This window comes from Fusarium mangiferae, assembly GCF_900044065.1.
Source record: "Fusarium mangiferae strain MRC7560 genome assembly, contig: FMAN_scaffold001, whole genome shotgun sequence".
NCBI classification, from domain to species: Eukaryota; Fungi; Ascomycota; class Sordariomycetes; order Hypocreales; family Nectriaceae; genus Fusarium; species Fusarium mangiferae.
Window position 1 is genome coordinate 2233158 of NW_024573921.1, and position 19673 is coordinate 2252830.

Sequence of the window (19673 nt, forward strand, 5' to 3'; positions counted from 1 at the left end):
ATTCGTTTTCTTTCGTGATTCGTGAGATTGAGCTTGTAGTCTACGCTACGTAGCGATACAAAGTTGGCGCGTCATCTTCATCAGGGCGCTCAAGATATTCTCTCGCGATGAGATCTTCGATACGCTTCTTGATGAGGGCAACCTCGGGGCGAAAGCTGCCGGAGAGCTGTGACAGAACTTCACTAGTGAGCTGTGAGTGAGAAAGCTCCTTTCGAGATCTACGAGAGTTAGTAACCAAAGCTGGCAGTAAGACTTAGACTTGGGACCTACTTCATGATTCGCACAATTGCCGCATCGACAACGTGAGCTCTGGTTTGGTTGTTCTTCTCCTCAGTGTTCTTTCGTTCCGTATTATCTTCGACCTTGGACACCGCGTTGATGATGGGTGCTTTGATTCGTATGGTCTTGCTCTGGAAAGATGCATTGAAAGAAAACTTATCGCCTGCTTTTACAGATTTATTGGCAGGATCTTTCATCAAGACGCGGGACTTGGGTGCCACAGCAATAGCTGTCAGCGTCCTCATGAGATCTGGAGTTGAGATGTTGGTCTTAGCTTGGATCTCTTCGAAGGTTAATGACTGGCCCTCCTCAAGATCGTTGAAGAGAAGCAAGACAACCATCGCAAAAGTCGGTACGTTGATCTCGTATCTTCGCTCCCGAGAGAGCGGGCCAGACTTTCCAGGGATGGCCGGAAAGGTACATTTGACATCTGAACTGCCAGTGGTACCAATCCAGGTGAGCTTGCGTCCATTACGGTTAGTTAGATAGTACTGCTCAAAGCTCGCCTGCAGTCGTCGCAGTTCAGGGGGGTATGTGCACGTAACACGAGATCCTTCGCCAATCTGCGTAGTTCGGCCCATGACCTCGGGTGGCCAGTAGTTTGTAGTGAGAACGTTGATATTAAGGTCGATGGTTTTGCCGCTGCCATCTCCCAGGTCACGAATGTGGTCACGATAGCCGCTGGTGAGCTCTGTTGACGTGACAAGATCTCTGAACATGCCTTCGAACTTGCTGGTGAACTGTTGGCCCAGTTCTTGTTTCATTCGGGAAATGATCTGCTTTTCAACATCATGGCTTTCGGACTTTCCGTGAAGAAGACGTCTTGCCAGATGTCTCTGGTAGTATGTCTGGAACAGATCTCTATCCTGAAGGTATCGGATCAGGACGATAGCTTTCTCTAGAACGATATCGACTTCTGCCTCTGTCTTGCCTTTGATTCCTCTCTTCAGGTTGTCATCGATGAACAGAGAGACATATTCAGAGCTGCGGCTGAACATATTGATGAAGTCAGAGAAGCTCTTGGTTAATGCGCTTTGGATAATAAGATCTCCTTGAAAGCAACGAGCCCAGAGGTTATCGAACTTGTCCTTCAGACGGAGTACATCGTCTACCCATTTAATCGCAGCAGCTGTCTGCTGCGCCGCAGGGTTCAAGATCTTTGTCTTTTCCCCTTCACCGGCCTCGTCTCCTTCGCCATGACCGGACGAGAAATCGGTGTTCTTCAGTACCTTCTCAATCTCCAGGCCTAGCTCAACCACGCGACTCTGCAAAATGTCTCGTAAAGCAGTCTTCTTTGAATCGACCCTGGAGATGAGTTTGTAGAGAATCGAGAGGTCGTCAATCTTGTCATTGTCAATCATCCATTTCAGGCCACTCCCTTCAAGAGCCAAAAATTCGGACAGATGCTTGACTATGAGTTCTTGATCAATTGTTTGCGTGACTTTGGGTAATGTCTCTAATTCGATTGTTGTTCCGCATCGATCGATTTCTTCATTCAGTCGCAGTTGGGTGTGTCGCAACCAAGCTCCGGCATCCGATTCGCGTAGTAGTTTCTCACACTCAGCGGCATAGTATGTCTTGCTGTTCTCGAGGAAGCGAGGTTCGAATACTGTCATGTACAGTTTATCGTTTTCCTTCTCTTCTTCGGTTTCGTAGAGGCTGCTGAGCATTCGACTACAGCTTCGGATAAGATTTCTATCGATAATATCTCCTTCGCGCTCCATATCAATCTGGTCGAGGACCACTGATATAAGGATATCGATCACCTTGCCCTTTGTGTTCGTGTTCAGCGAAGATCGTAGAATATGATCACGGAAAAGCGCGATGGTGGTGGCGAAGATGGGGGTTCGTTGGGCCTCGAGCTGCGCGTAGCCCCTGTCGAGATACATAAGAATATCGGCGGTCATGTTCATTGACATGTTATGATCTTCCCAAGTATCACGCAGACCTTTGAGGAATCTCTCCCCTGTCTGCCGCCTCTCATTGACGGACGTCGTCGAGGTTCGTTCGGCGCCAATGTTGATCAGGCTCTTGCTGACGAGTTCTCGAATCTTGGGGATAACATGATCTGCGAACCACTGTTCCTCGAAAGCTTTGACCCTATCATAAAGCAATTCGCCTTTCTTCTTAAGTACCATCTTGTAGGCGGCTCGGTACAGCTCCTCGAATGACAGTCGGCTGCAATTCTTCATGTGAATGTCGCGCAGGGCTTCATCTAGCATCTTCCAGCAAGCCTCGAAATCGGAACCCTCGGCAGCTTCATTTGGCTAAAGGCAAAGTCATAATTCAGGATTTAGATACGAACATTTCAGTGCATCGAACTTACACGCACAATGCGACGAGGAGGACGAATCCTTCCCCGAGCGCCGGCTCCTCCACGTCCCGAGATCATACTTATGGCAATACAGCTGGCGATATCGCCCCAGGTGAAGAATTTCAGGATGTTGTAGGTTTTTAGGTTTCGTAGGGAAGAATGGAGCTCTCTTGCGTTTTCCGCGTTGATCCTGAGCCTTGAATATGGTGGGGTAATGATGGATGGAAGCCGTAGCCTCCAGGCGGGGCGCAGTGAAAGGCGAAATCGGCGAATGAATAAAGGAACGAAGAGGCAAAGACTACCTAGGCACCTTAAGTTGAAGAAAATTTAGGCGAGAAGTTCCCCGGGCGCCAGGTAGAGAGAAGGCAAAGAAAAGGACGGAAACCCCGGGGCACTGGTAAGGCACTCTTTGAGAGATGGGCAAGCTCAAGTTGACGAGGCTACAATTTATGGCTTCTGCATCCATTGTTAGTTCAACCCCAGGCGCTGTTATCGATAAGCTGCACCAATGATGCAACTTGTGTGGGGAACTGACCAAGCACCGAGCTTCGCAGCACGAAGTCACGTGGGGACAATGCAGCTCCGACCCTCGATTTTTCCGACCGACAATTCAAGCGGCATTGCTATAGCCAGCCTCTCAGCCTCACGCCAAATCGATCCTACAACGACGCGCCTAACAACCGCCTGCTTCCACCCCAAACAATCATACAGCAGTTTAAGCACCTAAACCCTCTCAAGTAGCCAATATGAAGCTTGTTCGGTAAGAACTCCCTCTGTCTCTTGCGCACACTCGGATTGTGCTGAGCTTCTTGTCAAGTTTGAGCTTCTGGACTGACTTGGGACGACTAGTTTTCTTATGAAATGCGCCAACGAAACGGTGACAATTGAACTGAAAAATGGTAATATATTTCTCCTCGCCCCTAAGCAAGCTTACAGCCATGCGAGTAGCCGTGTACTAATTGTCGTCTAGGAACCATTGTTCATGGTACCATTTCCTCAGTCTCCCCTCAGATGAACACCGCCCTCCGAACCGTCAAAATGACCATCAAAGGGCAAGAGCCCATCTCTTTGGAAACGATGAATATCCGAGGTTCAACAATCCGATATTTTATCCTGCCCGACTCCTTACCCCTTGACACACTGCTCATCGACGACGCCCCTAAGCCGAAGAACAAGGCCAGAAAGGAGGCAGAGCGGGGAGGACGAGGAGGACGAGGCAGAGGCGGTCCCAGGGGACGCGGACGTGGTGGAGGCCGCGGTCGCGGAGGACGGCCCTAAACGAGAAGGACACAAGAAGATTCAGGAGACATGACAAGACGGGGAAAGGATGGAGGCGCCCATGCGCGTCGTTGATGTGGAGTGATTACGTTATCGCGAAGATATCACATTCAAATGGAACCTGGCGTTCGGGTTGTTTGGCCATTAAAACTGTATGAACCCGCGTGGGGTGGGTATCACTTTTCTTGTTCTGGAAAGATATCTGAATATATGCTCTCACACCCCAATTCCATCGCAACATTTTTTTTTCTTATTCTACGGCTTTTGAATAGTCTCGCCATATCCGTACGATCTGCAGCTTCTCCCATCCGGCCTGTTTGCCGCTGTTTCCAACAGTTTGAGCCCGCCATTCAGGCCCAAACCCCTCAATGCGACTCTTGACTTGATCTGGCTTATTCTGAGCGCAGAGGAGGAGGTAGGCACAACCGCGTCGGGACAGGGTTTGGGGTAGTGCCTCGATCAGTCTATCTGTTGTCTCCATGCCATCTAAGCCGCCTGCGTAAGATAAGGCCAACAGATACGAATCGTCGTCAAATGAAGGCTTTGTAGTGACTGCAAGGTCGTCTGCGCTAAACGAATCTGGTCTGGCAGGCATCTCAGGCGTGGGCACATATGGCGGGTTGAAAACGAGGACGTCGATGGTGCCCTCGCGCCATGGGGTTGTGAGATCTCCCATGCATGAGCCCAGATAAAATGCATGTGAGTCGGGGTTGTCAGAGGCTGCCTTTGCAACTGTCCCGACAGTAGCCCGACACGCAAAGGCGTTCATGTCAACCCCCGCAGTCAGGACCTCGCGCGTGCCGAAAAGCTTTTGCGCATGTGCGTGGACGAAGGCGAGGACGACACCTGAGCCTGTGCCGACCTCCACCACGAGTGGCGCTATATCGGGAAACGCGTTTTGGAGATACTCGGTCTCTGTGGCAGATGAGAGCGTATCCAAGAGGAGGTATGAGTCCTCGGCAGGTTCGTAGACTCGCTCATATGGGACGTGCGAAGTGTCTGGTGTTGGTAGCATGATGTGTGCCTGTCAATGTGAAATACGTTGTGATTGTGGTGAGGCTTCATTTGTATTTGGATCATAGGTTGAAAACTTGTGATGGCACTGGGTGGATGCGGCACGTGATGTATTTCTAGAGTCAAGAAATTGAGACTAAATAGTTGACAGGAACAAAAGACGGATATAAAGCTGTCGTTGGTGGAAAACACAAATCTCTGGTTCATAGCAGAGTGGTAGCGGGCTCAGCTTCGAACTGATCGCCCTCTGTCGGCTTGGAAAAGAACATTTCTGATTCACTTGGATCAGTATGGATGGATATCTTGGGGGTGCATGAACCAGGCAGACAGAAACCTACAATTGTTGCTCGAGATATTCCCTGATCAAACTGGTATAAAACACCAGGAATTCGGGGCTCGTGCAAAAATCCGTCGCAAAGATCGCCTCAAAGAATCGCACACTTCATCTCGCAACCCCAATCATCCTGTCCTGGCCCAACTCCCCATTTAATTCCGCAGCCCATGTCCTCCACCATCCGAACCAGATTACGATCGTATATGCCGTGCAGCTGGCATCGAGGACATGGTCGGCTCTTTGTGTTATAGAATTTTGGTGGTTCCTTGGCTGTACCATCGCAGAAGGTCGGGCAATTGTTGAGGCCCATGAATGGCTCGCAGGGTTCCGTGAGGACAAGCCAGGTGTGTTTGCATTCTTTGTGCTGAAAATACGTGAGAGTGCACATTCTGAGATGTCCAGGAATCAATCGCCAGAAAAAGATGTGTTGGAATTATTGCTGAGGGAGAAAGACGAAAAAGAAGTTCTATTCGCAAGGTAGGAAAGGAAGGACGGCTGGCTATGTGGTGACAGGAATGGATGTTTCCAACAGTGCCAGTTAATCAGTGCTAAAAGAAAAAGGCCACCACAATAACATTGTATCGCAACGCCCTTCCCTGGCTCTCTGCGTATGCAATTCTGTTTATGCCCATACCCAAACACCATGCAACCATCATGAATCACGATCCGCTAAACCTCTAAATGATGACTCGGCAGTATTGTCTCCCCTAAGTGTCCCGCTTTGCTCCAGCTCATCATCGCTGATGGCATCCTCGACAGATGGAACTAGGCGAGATAGCATCGTTTCCATGCGCCGTATCGCCTTCTCCATATTGGCCAGCCTATCTGTAGTTCCCTCAAACATGTCATTCTCGGAGAAAGATCCTCGAAGCTTCTGAGGTGGGATCCCGGGAAACATAGAATCTCGTCGAGATGGACGTCGAGCCCCGGGATCGGGCCTAGAGGTGTTATGTAGATTGCGGGGCTCTATATCATTTGTCGCATTGCGTGTGAACTGTCGACGGATGAGATGATGTGTGAGATCGTCATCGACAGCGATATCGTCGTGGACAGTATCAGGCGGTGGCACTTGAAAGACGGCACGAAGGTCTCGGTGGACCGTCAACCGCCACTTCTTCCAAAACTGGCTCTTTGTCGGGGGCGGAGATTTGATCTCGGTTGGGTCTTCGATCTCGCGGGAAGGCCAGAGCAGACGGCGCTCAGCAACAGCGATGATAAGCAGGAGAGGGAGATTCAGAATCTTGACTGCCGTGACGTGGATCTTGTGGAACCAGCGCGGACTCACGACGAATTTAAGCGGGATGAATAAGAATACGGCGAGGATGTTGAACGGGGGTTGGTATGCGAACACAGCGTCGGCCTTGACGCCCTCGAGTGTCAGAACTGCTCGGCGGAAACTGATCTCCGCTATGGCGTTTGACGAAATGTTGCTGAATGTATTGGAAAGCATCGATACGAGAATGGTAAGGAAGAGGGTGTTCCCGAGGAAAGCGAAGGCTACCATCACACTAGGTCCTAGCAGCCAGTGAAACTCGGTCTAGGAGAGATGTCAGGATTTGTCAAGGGTGCGAGGGGGAGACGAAGACTGACCGATCGATGGATACCTGTTCCATCCAATCCAAACCAGATATAGATCATCCACTTCGATATTGTTCTGATGCATATTAATACCACGTTTCACCAAGGTGGTGCAGAAACCTACAGGATGGGGTGTGCCCCCTCGCCGAGCCACAGAAGTGACAGCAGAAACCCCAAGAAACACCAGGCAGATAGAGCTGTGAGGAAGAAAAAGTCCGCCATCATTGACCTGAGGGACAAGAACACGAGATTGTCGCTCAGCAGATTGAAAGCAAGCCGCGGAACCAAGACAGGAGCGGCGAGTGCAAGCACATCAAACGCCTGTTCGTCTAGGTTTGCGTCACCAAGCTTCCAGCCCAAGAACCGCAATACAAGATATACCCAGTAGATGAGAACAAAAGCCACATCAAGGAATGACCACAGGTTCTGGGTATAGACGTTCCTTTCGAAAGGTTAGTACTCGGGTGACAACACAACAATTAAGTCTGTAGCATACCAACCATGTGCTAGAATAGTAGCAAATTGATCCAAGCCCCATCCAAAAGCAAAGATAGAAAAGGCTGCTTCTGTTGGTCCATAGCGGTTTTTCCTTCTAAGAACCATAACCGCGACGTAGAGAGTGAGCAGAGTGGCGAATTGGATTGACTCGAGGACATTTCGGGTTCGAGGGACAATCAGACGATATTGGTTGAGAAGAGGGGATTCGCGAGGATCATAAATAGAGATGGGTTTTAACTTGTAATGATCGGGGATGATGTCCCAAAATGTCGAGGGGGTATAGACAATTCGACCCTCGTATATGGCGTTGACGACCTTTTGGCAAGTCGCTGAACTCAAGAAATGCTTGCTCTCGGTGACAATGGCCACCTCAAGAGATGGAAGCGTCTTGTAATCAACCCAGGAGGTGGTGCGCTCTGCCTCGTCTCGAATCTCTTCTGGGGCATTCTGGAATGGTTCAAAGCCAGCAACTAGGATGTGAGCCAGAAGCAAAAGGCCGTCGTGGCCATCATCATGCACTTCACCAAAGCGTCTCAGGATGCGCGTAGCTATGAGCTCACATAGAGTAGCACGTGTGAAGTTGACATTGTGGCGATTATTGAGATGAGACTGCTCTTCGAGAAACTGAGCACGATTAACCAGCAAGCAGTAGACTATCAGATGATATCAGTAAAGGGTCCTCAAAGGGGGTGAACAGCACTCCTCTTACTGATGGATATGTCGTTGAGGCCATAGAACTTATCAACCAACGGCCGCACAACTGTAACATTAATCCTCAGATCCTGCAGCTGGGCGAGGCTCAAATAATCCTCAACAACGCTGATGATGTCGCGACGAATACGGTGTATGTTGGTATACACAGGTAAGTGACTATGAGGGTCTGTCATGCAACTATACAGGGCATCGCGGTTCTCTGGGCCGCCTGTGCTGAGCCTACTCAGTAGAGGCCGTCGCTCTTCAGGATCCGGCAACGTGATGCGCCGGCGGGTGTTGCCAGCCATGAAAAGGCCAGTCAGGTAGTCCTATAGTAGTAATATTTTAAGGGAGGGACAAGGTCAGAACAAAGAAGATAAACTGCAGTTATCGCGTTGTCGGTGATGGTTTAAATCAAGTTTGACCCTTTTCGGTGTAGCGAGCGATAAGATAGGTACCTAGGATGCCCCAGAGGTCGCGTAAAGGCGCTATTGGATAGATACAAGGACCTGGTAGTTTACAAAGAGGGGACAAAAGTAATTGATCAAGGCCACTGGGGATATCAGCGTTCGAAATATACCTAGGTAGGTAGGTTAACCTCAATTTTAGGTTGTGAGGGAGGAATTGTTTAACAGACGTGCAACGTCATTGGACTAGAGACGCCTGTCCCATTAGAGCCCAGCGTTTCGGATTTGAATCTTGGGGGTGACGCTTCTAAAACACCAGTGATTGGATCATACCAGCCGCCGTAAGATGTTAATGCCTTGATAATTGCTCTAACAGAAACAAATAGAAGTGAGTTCTTTACAGGGGTGATAGTGACTTAGAAATCCATCTCTTTTCTTCATTTTATCTGACATCCTAACAAACTTATACTGGTCATATCCACTTGAGCTTGCCCTTGGACTGTCTGAAGCCTAGATCTGCACATGAGATACTAATCTCAGACATTCCGCGCATTACAACAATGCAAATCCTACAGTTTCGTCCCAGTCTCATCCGCACCAGCCTCTTTAGCCAATGCCCAAGCGAACTTTGCCAAAGAACCCCTCGTCACAGCGAAGTGTTTCGCTTTCTCGCTGCTCGCCTGTCTGAGCGCATATCGCGCCGCAATTCCTTGACAAACTCCAGCCAGCTTCCAGATGCTGAACGACATTCCCCATGGAACCTCTGACCGGGGATCGTATCCACTCTCCTCTGTGTACCACTCCAGGATCTTGTCTGGTTGTGGAAGACCAGGCGTCTTGCCAGGGAGGAATCCGGCTACATCATAAGGAGTCGCACCAGGGGATTTGGCCGAGTAGAAGTTTATAAGAAAGTTGCAAATGTCGGAGAGCGGGTGGCCAACAGTAGACATCTCCCAACTGTAGAATATGTGTTAGTAAATGACTTGGAGTCTGGGAAGGTGAGCATACTCCAAGATTCCGATGACCCTTGGTTCAGTCTTGTGAAATACCAAATTGTCAATCTTATAATCCCCATGTACCAGCGTTGCCCGGTCCTTGGGCTGCAGACGCTCGTTCTTGAAGAAGCGAACCGTTTCCTCAAAGTGAGGGAGCTTCCCGACAGGTTCCTTGGTCTCAATGTCGACGGCCTTCTCCTGGCTACCACAGATAGTTACCCACGTGTTAATCTGTCGCGAATAGAAACCCGATGGTTTGCCAAACTTCTCTAGGCCGACCTTTTTGTAGTCAACTGCATGGAACCGTGCCAATGTTATCACGGCATCGCGCCACATAGCCTCACGATCGGCGGGTTGTACCCCTGGCATGGTAAAGTCTTCAAAGATACGTCCATCGAGAAACTCCATGATATAGAACGGCGTGCCAATAACAGAGTCATCCTCGCATAAGCAGTACGCTTTGGGTACAGCAACATCAGTGTTCTCCAGAGCATGCATGATGCGGTATTCACGCTCTACTTTGTGAGCTGTCTTGGAAAGGAGTTTTCCAGGTGGCTTCTTGCGCATCACAAAGCGTTGGCCATCTGAAGCAGTAATCTGGTATGTAGGATTGGATTGGCCGAAACCAAACTATGTAGCATCAGCAGCCATCACACTGAGAAGAGTACAAGCAGAGAACTCACCTGTTTGAGATCAATCGGTGTTTTGATGGTCGGGACATGCTCAGAAATGTATTTCTCAAGCGCAGCCTCATCGACGGGCTGTCGAATTCTACCAGCCATCACTAGGACAGTTACGTGGTGAGTAGATACAAGAAAGGATGATCGGTGGTCGATTTGCTGGTTCAGGGCCACGAGATACAAGTCGGAGGTTACAAAAAGATGAATTGAAGAATGGTTTGGCGGAGCTACGGTTAATAAATGATAATTGCAAGGTCAAGAGTTATTGTACCCCGGATGTGAGAACTGACTCGATGAGCTTAGGTACCTTGAACATTTGGCCCCTTGCTAGTCACTAAAGATGCCGAGGTTCAGATCTGGGGGATTACAGACAGTCCTTTAGTGGCCCCCTCTTCCCCAAGCTCTCCACAATCCTAGGTTCGTTCGGTTCCTCGGTTCATCTGACGCGCCTACCTAGGTATCTCTATCTTGTTTGTAATGAATCAGTATTTTGTGCTTCGAGGCATGCCAAATAACAATTCACTATACGGATGTAATAATTCAAGCTTTCATTGTAAAACTCAAGGCCCGTTGGTCATTACCACTGTCCAAGGCCTAAAGCCTACCTCCTAACTATGATCGTCCTACCACCACTCTCATGCCTTGGAGAATGATATCCATCTCATTAACAGACTACTGGCATGCACATATAATCAAGGTTCCGCATAACAGGCTCCCACCGCGGACCAGCCGAAGCAGAATACCGCCGTTCAAGAAACAAGCATACGGTATATAAAAGAATAGTCCTTCCTGCTCGCTGATTTCCACCTCGCCCATCCATCCATATCCGTCTCACTACCTCAACGCAAGACATGAAGGAATGCTCATGCCAAAAGGAAACAGACAAATGAAAATCAACAAAAGAAACCATGGTGACAAGCCCTCCAAATAGCTTCCGGGTCCAAGGTGAAGAGAACAGAATATTCCGTGGTATCAGTATCCATAACGCCAAGCCCTCCGTCTGATGCGGTCGTAGTACATGGATCAATATATGTCGAGATGTTTGTGGCTGAAAGTCGTATTGTCATTATAGATCATTTACCAGCCCTTCTTCCTCGCGAAGCGTTTGTTCAACAACGCCAGGACCTTTGGCACGTTGAACTGGACATATTCCAGGTCAAGGTCATCCTGATTGTCCTTTTGCATCTCAAGCAGATCATCAAGCTTGAGATCCAATTCAAGGAGACCTCTATTGCGACCTGTCTTCAAGTTAGCATCCTAGAGCGACAGGAGAATGAAAGTAGCTCACCCTTATAGTGCAATGAAATGACGAATGTTCCAGGTAGTGGACTGGTAAAGTTGAAGTATATGTTGGCCCGTCTGTTGTCGGGGACATTACTCTTCTGGATGACGCCCTCCTTCTCAAGCTGCTGGTGTGTGAACTTGTACGGACCAAGGACTTGCTGCTTCTGCTGCTTTCTCTTAGTACCCTCGCTCTGTGATCGAACGTTGTGCAGGTAGCTTTTGTAGGTCTCGAGTTGTCCGTTGAGATAGACATTATGATCACGGATCGTCTTGTAGACTTCTTGCAGCTTCTGGGTCTCAGTGATAACACCCTCTTTGAGTGATCCGAGATGTTGAAGCTCCTGCTCAACTTCGTCTCGAAGTAGGCTGAATTGATCGGCCTTGTCGATAACGCGCAATTCCTGAAGCTGGGATAACAGTTCCATGGCCCGGATACCTTTGCGAACCATTACTGCATCACTGCGATTTGTAGCTGCGGCATCAGCAATGCGTTCTAGTCGCAGTGGTCTCCTGGCTACCCCGCTAGTTGCTGGGATCGATCGCATGACTTGTACGAAAATCGACTTGGCTTCCATGAAATAAACCTCCTCCTGCGTGATATCCAATGCTGCTGTCAGATCGCCGATAGCTGACTCCCATCTACTAAATAAAGGCAAGTTGATGACTCTGTTCTCTTTGCGCGGCAACTGAGGGGGCGATGATCCCAATTCCGACATAATGATAGCAAGATGCGAATTATCATCCTTGCACAGCTCGTCATGATGCTTGTCAAGCAACGAGTGCATGGCGTACACTTCATTGAGGGTAATCTCAAGTTCAAGATCCTTCTTTGATAGGGCAACGTAATTATCCATCTCGAGGCTCTCATAGAAATCCTGGACCTCGCAGAGATCGAGCATGAACTTATTGATTCTGTCCTTGTTCTGATGAATGAACGGCTGAAGCTTAGCCATGTACGGCTCCTTGGCGTAGGATGGCTTGTTCGCGAGGTTCTGAAGCATCTTGGCGATATATGTTAGAGTTCGTCTGGGTCGTTCGGCCGGGGTTCCGTCGATAAGCATGTAAGATTTCGGGGTAACGATCGCAGGGTTAATGAAGCGCAAAAAGAAGAATCCACCGATCAAGGTACAAATGACCTGGTCGTTAGCATCTGGATATTTGCGCTTAGTTAAGCTCCTGATTTGTTTACAAATCCATCGGATACCATAAGGCGCTTCCTCGAGGCCCTCAATAATGGTGGTCAAGAAGCCATTAGCAATCTCGGTCAACATAGTTAAGCGGGGCTCAATGATGGCCTGAACCTGAGGGTTCTCGGCGGCTTGTTCGCCAGTGATTCCCTTGGGAAGGTGGGGAGGCAGTTGGCCAGTATCCTCTTCGATCTGTTCAATCATTCGCTCGTAGACCTTGAGCGGGTTGATTTCCAGGTCAAGATCTTTCAGCTCGATCAAGCCATTGATTCTATCAGCAAGCACGGATTTGAGGAAACTTTGACCAGGACCTCTTCGGGTGTATGTAGTCATCATTCGAGAGACAGGAGTATTAGCGCGGAGCAAGGAGGAGTAGTCCGGTGTGTTGTCGAACTGATATGTCAAGACGGACTAGAGCATGTGAGACGTGCATCTCTTTTAAAGGCGTGGAAGCTTACCTGGAACATAGTGAGCAAGAGATGCTCTTCTCGACTTTCGTATTGGTTTCCGTAGATAGTAAACATGACAGTCTGGAGCAGCGAATCAATTTCAGACATCGAGACGAGCCTGCAGAGATGTGCAATGTGCCTAGGCTCAGATTGGAGCAGAAACAAAAGGTTTCCGTATTTCTGAGTTTTGTCGCCGTTAGGGAAGACACCCTGCTGCATTTCAAGAGCATCTTCGAGATGGCTGGCAACTTCGTTTTGCTATAGCGCGAATCAGAACTTGTTCATTTCGACGTTGATTGGAGACGTACCTCTTCCAGGGCCATACGGTTTTGGATAAGCAACGCAATTCGGGAATCTAGATAGCGCACATCTTTTTCCAAAACGAAGTTCTTCTTCGACTGTGATGAGATCTTAGACTTAAGATCACGCAGCGCCTTTTGTGCTGGAATGAGGTCAGTTGCTTATCCTCTTGAAATGCATATGTAGGCCTACCTTTGGCAAGCTCATCTTCAATCTGTAGATCTCCCTCGTTGGCAGAAATCGACATGTAGAGAGCTGACATCGAGTAGCGCTTCGACTGGCGCGCAGAGCGCGAGCCGTCGTAGGAAGACATGGTATTTTGGCGTGATATGGGTTGGAAAGAGGAGGAGGAGGCCGTAGAAGCTCGAGATGGCGTTTGTAACATGATGGACATAGTGTGTTTACTGCAATATATGATAACGAGGGTTCAGGCTTGTATGCCTCTAGACTCAGACAACAGGCAGCAATTGCGCAGGTGCCGAGCCAAAGGGCAGCGAGTCAGGTTATCCCAATTATGATGAGTCGAGGTCAAGCGTGGCAGCGAAAGCAACGACCAGTTCGAGGTGAATGACAAGCAGTGAGGCGTAGAGGGCGTTCAACGGTTTCGTGGTACAAAAGCGGGAAGTCGCAAAATAATGAAGATTGTATCAACGGAGGTATCGACGATGGTTATGAGGCGAGCACGGCGGGAGGAGGCGCGCAACAGCAATACGTTCGCTCAGAAAACAAAGGACAAGAAACAAGCTAAGATAGACAGATGGTAAGCGGCAACGGTAGCTCAATGGGAGCGACAGTATGTCGCGATGCGAAATTCTGAAAATCCTCGATCTCGCGAGGAGCGCAGGAGGCGTTCTAGGAAGAAAGAAGTGCAAAATGAACAACAAAAAGGCGGCAGGTTGATGGTGATAGCGAAAGTGGAGGTAGCGGTGGTGTTGGTGGTGGACAAGGCAGAGGCAGGAAGGGGAAGGGGGGCCGTGGGTGATGGAATTGCACAGGCAAGGCAACCAAAAGCGAAGTACCTGAGCTAGAAGGGTACTTGAAGCAGAGTAGTTTAGATAGTGGACTGCAAGGTACCAGACATGGATCCTGGTGTATTTCCGGGCAGATTTATGCACGGCTGAGACGCGGACTTCAGGAGGGAGAGACGGCGCGTGGGACGGTCGGTGGATCGTTGGCGTTCGACGCTGCAGGGTCGTGCGTGCGTTGTGGGCTTGCACTTGTTTGTGTGTGGGGGGAGAATAGGAGGAATTAAAGCGAGCGCGAAACAAGCGGCGACGATGAATGAAATGATAATGAAGTGCTTTTGACAAGGGAAATGATCGACGCTGAAGAAGAACTGGAAGGACGGAAGAAGATATCCAGAAGAAAAGTGACAGGAACCTGATAAGTTTGTGTGACTCTAGAGAACCTGCCTACTAATGTACTGCACGTCCGAATGGAAAGTAGGCCAAGGAGAAGAGAAGGGAAGTACTACCAAAGGTACATAAGGTAGGAATCAGGGGCAACTAATGTCATGGAAGGCAGGCAGGAAACAAGACTGAGGTGGCAGACCAAGTGAAAGAGGAGGGAGGGAGGGCGAATCAGAGATTCCGAGCAGCTACGTGTGCAGTCCAATACCTTTTGATCGGTACCTGAACTGAGATGAGAGACCAATACTGGTAGTGGATGGATGGATGGATGGATGGATGGTGATGATGATGCCCAGTCAAGGCGAACTGGGTGGTATGGATGGGAATGGAATAACGTGGCCGGTCTACTCCGTACCACCGCTGGTGAATGAGTATTAGGTACTGACCTACCTTACAGAGTTGGTGTAGAGCTTTGAAGCTACCTACCTAGGTAGGTACCTAGTAGCTAAATCTGAAGGCTTACTGTATTTTGCAAATACCATCCATACCTGGACTTCCACCAAAACCTAAATTTAACACAACGGACGGGACGCAGTTCAACGGTCAATCATCAAGTATTAGCTATTAACAAAATCACCCGCAGTAGCCCTTCACCAAAATACGCTTACCATGCATACCACCAGTCGCCATACTACGTAAATATGTAAGATAGATAAGAAACAGAAGAAGGCCAAGCCCTGAAAGGGCTCCGTACCTGCTGGGATCAGGGGCAGAGGCGAAACTCACGGGAGACGGAGTGGAGTGACGCCGCCCAAAAACATGATCGTTTTTAGAGCGGGTTCTTGCAACGGGAACCCACAGGCGCAATGACGATCAACAACAACCCGGACTGTTAACGTTGTTGGGCCTGGCAGGCCTGGGTTAGTACCTACAGTACCAAGTAAAAACCCTAACTCGTTCATGAGACCCTGGGATTTTGCGGGCGAGAAACAAAGGTCTCTGCACCCCCTGGTTCCGATTAAGATCAACTGTGTTCTGTACTGTAGGTACCTGCTTACCTTCTTTCACTACAAAAAGACTCGAGACTCAATTCAATTGCTTGTTGCTTCTATATCAGAAGTAATATGAACGGCCAGTCGCCTCTTGAAATCATGTGGAACGGAGGCGTTGCAATTGCGGCGTTGGTGGGGTCTCTTTGACAGAGGCGTGTGGTCTAATTTGGTAGTGCACCTCTCGTGCTTCTTCTGAGAAAAGAAACACTTGGTTACTTGGATAAGCGATTGATCATCCTCTGGTCGTCAGACCGCCAGACTCATGGTCGATCAGAGGGGATGATCTCAAGAGCTCTTTACATATTCATGAGTGCAGATAAACACACATGCAGCAAGTAGTTTGGATCGTTGGGCTGTGAGGGAGAGGATCCTGGTTCATAGTTGGTAAGGATTATAGATGGCCAAATACAAGGATGATTATGGTAAAAAAAGACTCTGCAAACTTCCGGTTGTTTGAGAACTCGGTCAGCTGAAGGATCCGTCCTCAATGATACAGCACTATAAGTTAAAGCCGAGGAGCTGTGACTTGTTAGGTGCCCAAGCTGAAGCCAAGTCACCAACGGTTATACCGACCTGCAACAGAAGTTAACAGAGCATATCCAACTTCCAAAACGACACGACAGGAGACAGGGGCAGTGGAGGGTTGCCACAGGTGCTCAGTGGTGGGTGGTCTGGGCTTGGGGCGCCAAAATAGCCCTCGTGCCTGACAAGGGGAGGGAAAAGATGCGAATAAATAAACTTGAGCTTCCTTGTATTCAACGAGTGTCTTTGTACTACTAGAATTGATCAAGATTAGTAAATTGTAGGCAGAGATATGCTATGATCAGAGGCGTATTCTTCGACGTAGGATCCAATAACACTCGTCTACCCTGAGGTTTGCGAAATACGGTACGTTTATTCTTTGGGATTCATCTTTTTCGGCTCTCCATCAAGAGGCCTGCATAAGTTTTCTGTCAATCAACGCTTGTTGAGGGGCAACAAGAGACAAGGGACCCATCCTTGCGTGCCAAGTCAGGGGTAGATTGGACCATCACCCGCTTCGGGCTAGACACAGGGCACAAGGCTCTACTAAAGTGCCTGCACCTGCTTATGCGGGCACTCATGGACGGCTCGCTGTGGATGCCCGCGTGAGTGAGATGGGTAACAATGGAGGGCAAAGAATTGGCTGTGGTTCAATATGTGTTTGCTATCGATATTGCTGTGATGGTGATGCAGGCTGAACTTCACTTGTATTGCTGCAATGTCGTAATCCTGTCGCCGGGCCATTCGCAGATTGCTTCGAATAGCTAAACATGCCCGCCAGTTTCTCTCTTTACGATGCACCACTAAACAGGCCCGTGTGACTGAGTGAGGTCATGACGCCCTAGCGAGCGAGTGAATCCACTGCTCGTGGAGAAATAAAGAAAATGGAACCAAAGCAGCTCCATACTGCGTAGGGCCCTGCATTTGATTGACAATCTGACAATCTGACAATCTTCATTGCAATAATAGCCAGCCCGTTTTTAATCAGGGAGAAAAGGTTCTCACAAATGATTATATCTATTCTTCAACGATAAGGGGTTCGGAGCTACATTTTCACTGGCCTATACACTATCATCGTCGTTTTAGCGCCTATACACACATTCCAACCGCGGCATGTCTCGCATCACCTTGTCTCTCTTCACTCAGCAGACCCATGTCTCTGGCGTGCTGTGCCTCATCTTTCTAGGTCCCCTTGCCTGCCATGCGAGCCCCCCTGTCAGCAACTGAATGTATCCCGAGTCTAACGGTACCTTATGTACTGTACCTGGTTCTTGGCACCCTGTCTTGTCGTGCGCGCAACGACTGCGGTGCGGTTCGGGGCATTGTCGATCGCCGGCAGAGCAACCTGCGAATGCAACGATAAAAACGGCTTCAAAGTTTCGATGATCACCATCTTGGGCATTATCACAGTAGCAGGCCCAGTTAAAACGGGCATGTTGTCACGCAAACTTGACGCTTGGCAGTCTGAAAGAAGACTTCTGATACACGGAGCTGGTTGGCGATCGTCAGAATCACATCCTTCTCATATCCATATCCATTTGTGGTTCTCGTCTATCGAGTAATCGCCAACGCTGACTATCTGCGAGACATGGCTGAATACACCAGCGAGTAGTTTTCGCAATTTTGCGAGTTATCGCTCCACATTCTTGTCTTTCCACGCCATTAACTTTCCCTTTCATACAATGACAACGGCTTTGATTAATACAGGATTGTGTAGATGACATTGTGACAAAGCAGTTTCTCCAATGGCTAAGCTGATTCGAGGTCTAGACAACGCCAGTCTTCACTCTAGATACTCATGGCTGATCTACTTTGATGCTAATCATCATTTCTACCAATCACCAAGCAACAGCTGGTTCAAGGCTAATAAGAGCCACCTGTCTCGACAGCCACTTCTCACACATCACTTGAGGCAAGGGATTGGAATGGAAAGACAGAAAGCCGAACCCAACCGTTGAACGGTTGTGCACTTACATACATGCAGGAGTAGTTAGTCGGAACCTTGCATCTTCAGCTGATAGTTCAGCCTGCCTGGTCCTAGAACTCTTGGGAAAAGAAAGCGGACGTCAAAGCGGGTGACATACTGCATCGACTTACTCCTTCGTGCCTTGTAACTGCATATGAGGATACATTGCCAGGCAAGAGGTTGCGGCTTAGACATGGGCCAAGAACCAGCGTTGAATACTTGTAGAGCTAACATCCAGATAACTCCACTCTCAACGACCATGTCCCATGTTGAGATACTTAGGAATTCTGATCTCAACTCATGTCAGTGCCGACCTACCTCAGGTCAGGATCAGGATACGAGCTGTCTATCCACAATTCACCTTGAGGATTGATCTTGAGGGCTAGCCCCCACGTGCTATCACCATGTCATCTGTGCTATCCAACCATTCATGTTGGTTTCAAGAAGCTGGTACGGACACGAAATACTGTACTCTCTGGTCGCCCTAAATATGTCTATATCTGAGAAGGGGCATAGACTGCCAGCATGCATATCACATCTTTTTCTGGTTCTACTTGAAGACAATACATAGTTACATACTGACTTAAGTAACTCTCAGAGAACCAACATGCAAGGAGATACCTTGCATAGCAAGCACTTCATCACGATCGAATGCGCACTGGTGATGTGTTTCCTCCATCTTCGTGTTCCCTCTCCATCCGGGGTTCCGGATGGGCCTGTCGACCCTTGATTAATTCTGAAACGAACACCCTTCTGCCAACGGGACGAGCCTAGCCGCCTCCATTGTGAATGAAAGTACACATGAGTGTAACGTACGTGATCTTTATGCAAATACCCATGTACAGGCTCGGTTGATTCCAGTGTCAGGTGTTTAAACAATCATTATTGAAACTGTGGTCTGTGAGTCAAGACGTACTATGTTTATCGTCCTATTTATTGAGTCCCTACTCCCAAGATGGTGGCACGGGAGGCGTAGCCACGACAGCAGGGTTTCGATATCTGGCTCGCACTTAACGTGTTATTATTGTTCGACAACAAAGCAATAGATATCAATAGTCGCGAACGAAAGTTCTAACACTTCATACAAATGCAAAACGCAAGTTCACTTCAATATTCATGCGATAGTGTTCTGGTACTGAATAGCGGATCTAGTCAAACACTACATCACTCGGACAGCGTTTCCCGATCGTTAGATACTCATATGTAACATATATCATGCACCACGCCGTTCAATTGCATGGGAAATGTTGTTTCAGATTCCCCCGATGACATCTTTTCTATAACTGCATTGACGTTATATCATGCCAGTCGCTCCGAGATGTAGCCTCTTGGTTTCTCAGTTCCACGACAATATCCTAACCAAAGTTGACTCCTTGCACACAATGGTATCTTGAACAGCAGTTCTATGTCGGCCATATTCCTGGAACACTCCTGTGTCATCTATGTACCAGTCATTTGGCACATCTTCCATCAACAGCTTCCTTGTTCCCATCA

At 48.7% G+C, this 19673-nt stretch overlaps 7 protein-coding genes across 7 annotated transcripts; 2 read left to right on the forward strand and 5 right to left on the reverse strand.

Moving 5' to 3' along the window:
- Positions 1-40: 40 nt before the first annotated feature.
- Positions 41-2671, reverse strand: FMAN_01229 (uncharacterized protein; the record flags this gene model as incomplete). Its single annotated transcript, XM_041832409.1, has 3 exons — positions 41-218; positions 271-2546; positions 2606-2671. The coding sequence occupies 3 exons, from the start codon at positions 2669-2671 to the stop codon at positions 41-43; spliced, it is 2520 nt and encodes an 839-aa protein (XP_041676566.1).
- Positions 2672-3339: 668 nt separating this feature from the next.
- Positions 3340-3871, forward strand: FMAN_01230 (putative small nuclear ribonucleoprotein; the record flags this gene model as incomplete). Its single annotated transcript, XM_041832420.1, has 3 exons — positions 3340-3353; positions 3443-3492; positions 3564-3871. 3 exons carry the CDS (start codon positions 3340-3342, stop codon positions 3869-3871), a joined length of 372 nt encoding a protein of 123 aa, XP_041676567.1.
- A 250-nt stretch (positions 3872-4121) lies between these two features.
- FMAN_01231 (uncharacterized protein) lies at positions 4122-4886 on the reverse strand (the record flags this gene model as incomplete). Its single annotated transcript, XM_041832431.1, has 1 exon — positions 4122-4886. One exon carries the CDS (start codon positions 4884-4886, stop codon positions 4122-4124), a length of 765 nt encoding a protein of 254 aa, XP_041676568.1.
- A 985-nt stretch (positions 4887-5871) lies between these two features.
- On the reverse strand, positions 5872-8296 carry FMAN_01232 (uncharacterized protein; the record flags this gene model as incomplete). The annotated part of the gene is made up of 5 exons (XM_041832442.1): positions 5872-6756; positions 6810-6873; positions 6922-7239; positions 7294-7948; positions 8005-8296. 5 exons carry the CDS (start codon positions 8294-8296, stop codon positions 5872-5874), a joined length of 2214 nt encoding a protein of 737 aa, XP_041676569.1.
- A 668-nt stretch (positions 8297-8964) lies between these two features.
- FMAN_01233 (putative Phosphotransferase enzyme family domain protein) lies at positions 8965-10172 on the reverse strand (the record flags this gene model as incomplete). The annotated part of the gene is made up of 3 exons (XM_041832453.1): positions 8965-9352; positions 9404-10020; positions 10074-10172. 3 exons carry the CDS (start codon positions 10170-10172, stop codon positions 8965-8967), a joined length of 1104 nt encoding a protein of 367 aa, XP_041676570.1.
- A 975-nt stretch (positions 10173-11147) lies between these two features.
- Positions 11148-13603, reverse strand: FMAN_01234 (putative RAS GTPase-activating protein sar1; the record flags this gene model as incomplete). Its single annotated transcript, XM_041832464.1, has 5 exons — positions 11148-11308; positions 11359-12952; positions 13000-13248; positions 13299-13432; positions 13483-13603. The coding sequence occupies 5 exons, from the start codon at positions 13601-13603 to the stop codon at positions 11148-11150; spliced, it is 2259 nt and encodes a 752-aa protein (XP_041676571.1).
- A 3234-nt stretch (positions 13604-16837) lies between these two features.
- Positions 16838-16981, forward strand: FMAN_01235 (uncharacterized protein; the record flags this gene model as incomplete). The annotated part of the gene is made up of 1 exon (XM_041832475.1): positions 16838-16981. One exon carries the CDS (start codon positions 16838-16840, stop codon positions 16979-16981), a length of 144 nt encoding a protein of 47 aa, XP_041676572.1.
- Between the last annotated feature and the right edge of the window lie 2692 nt (positions 16982-19673).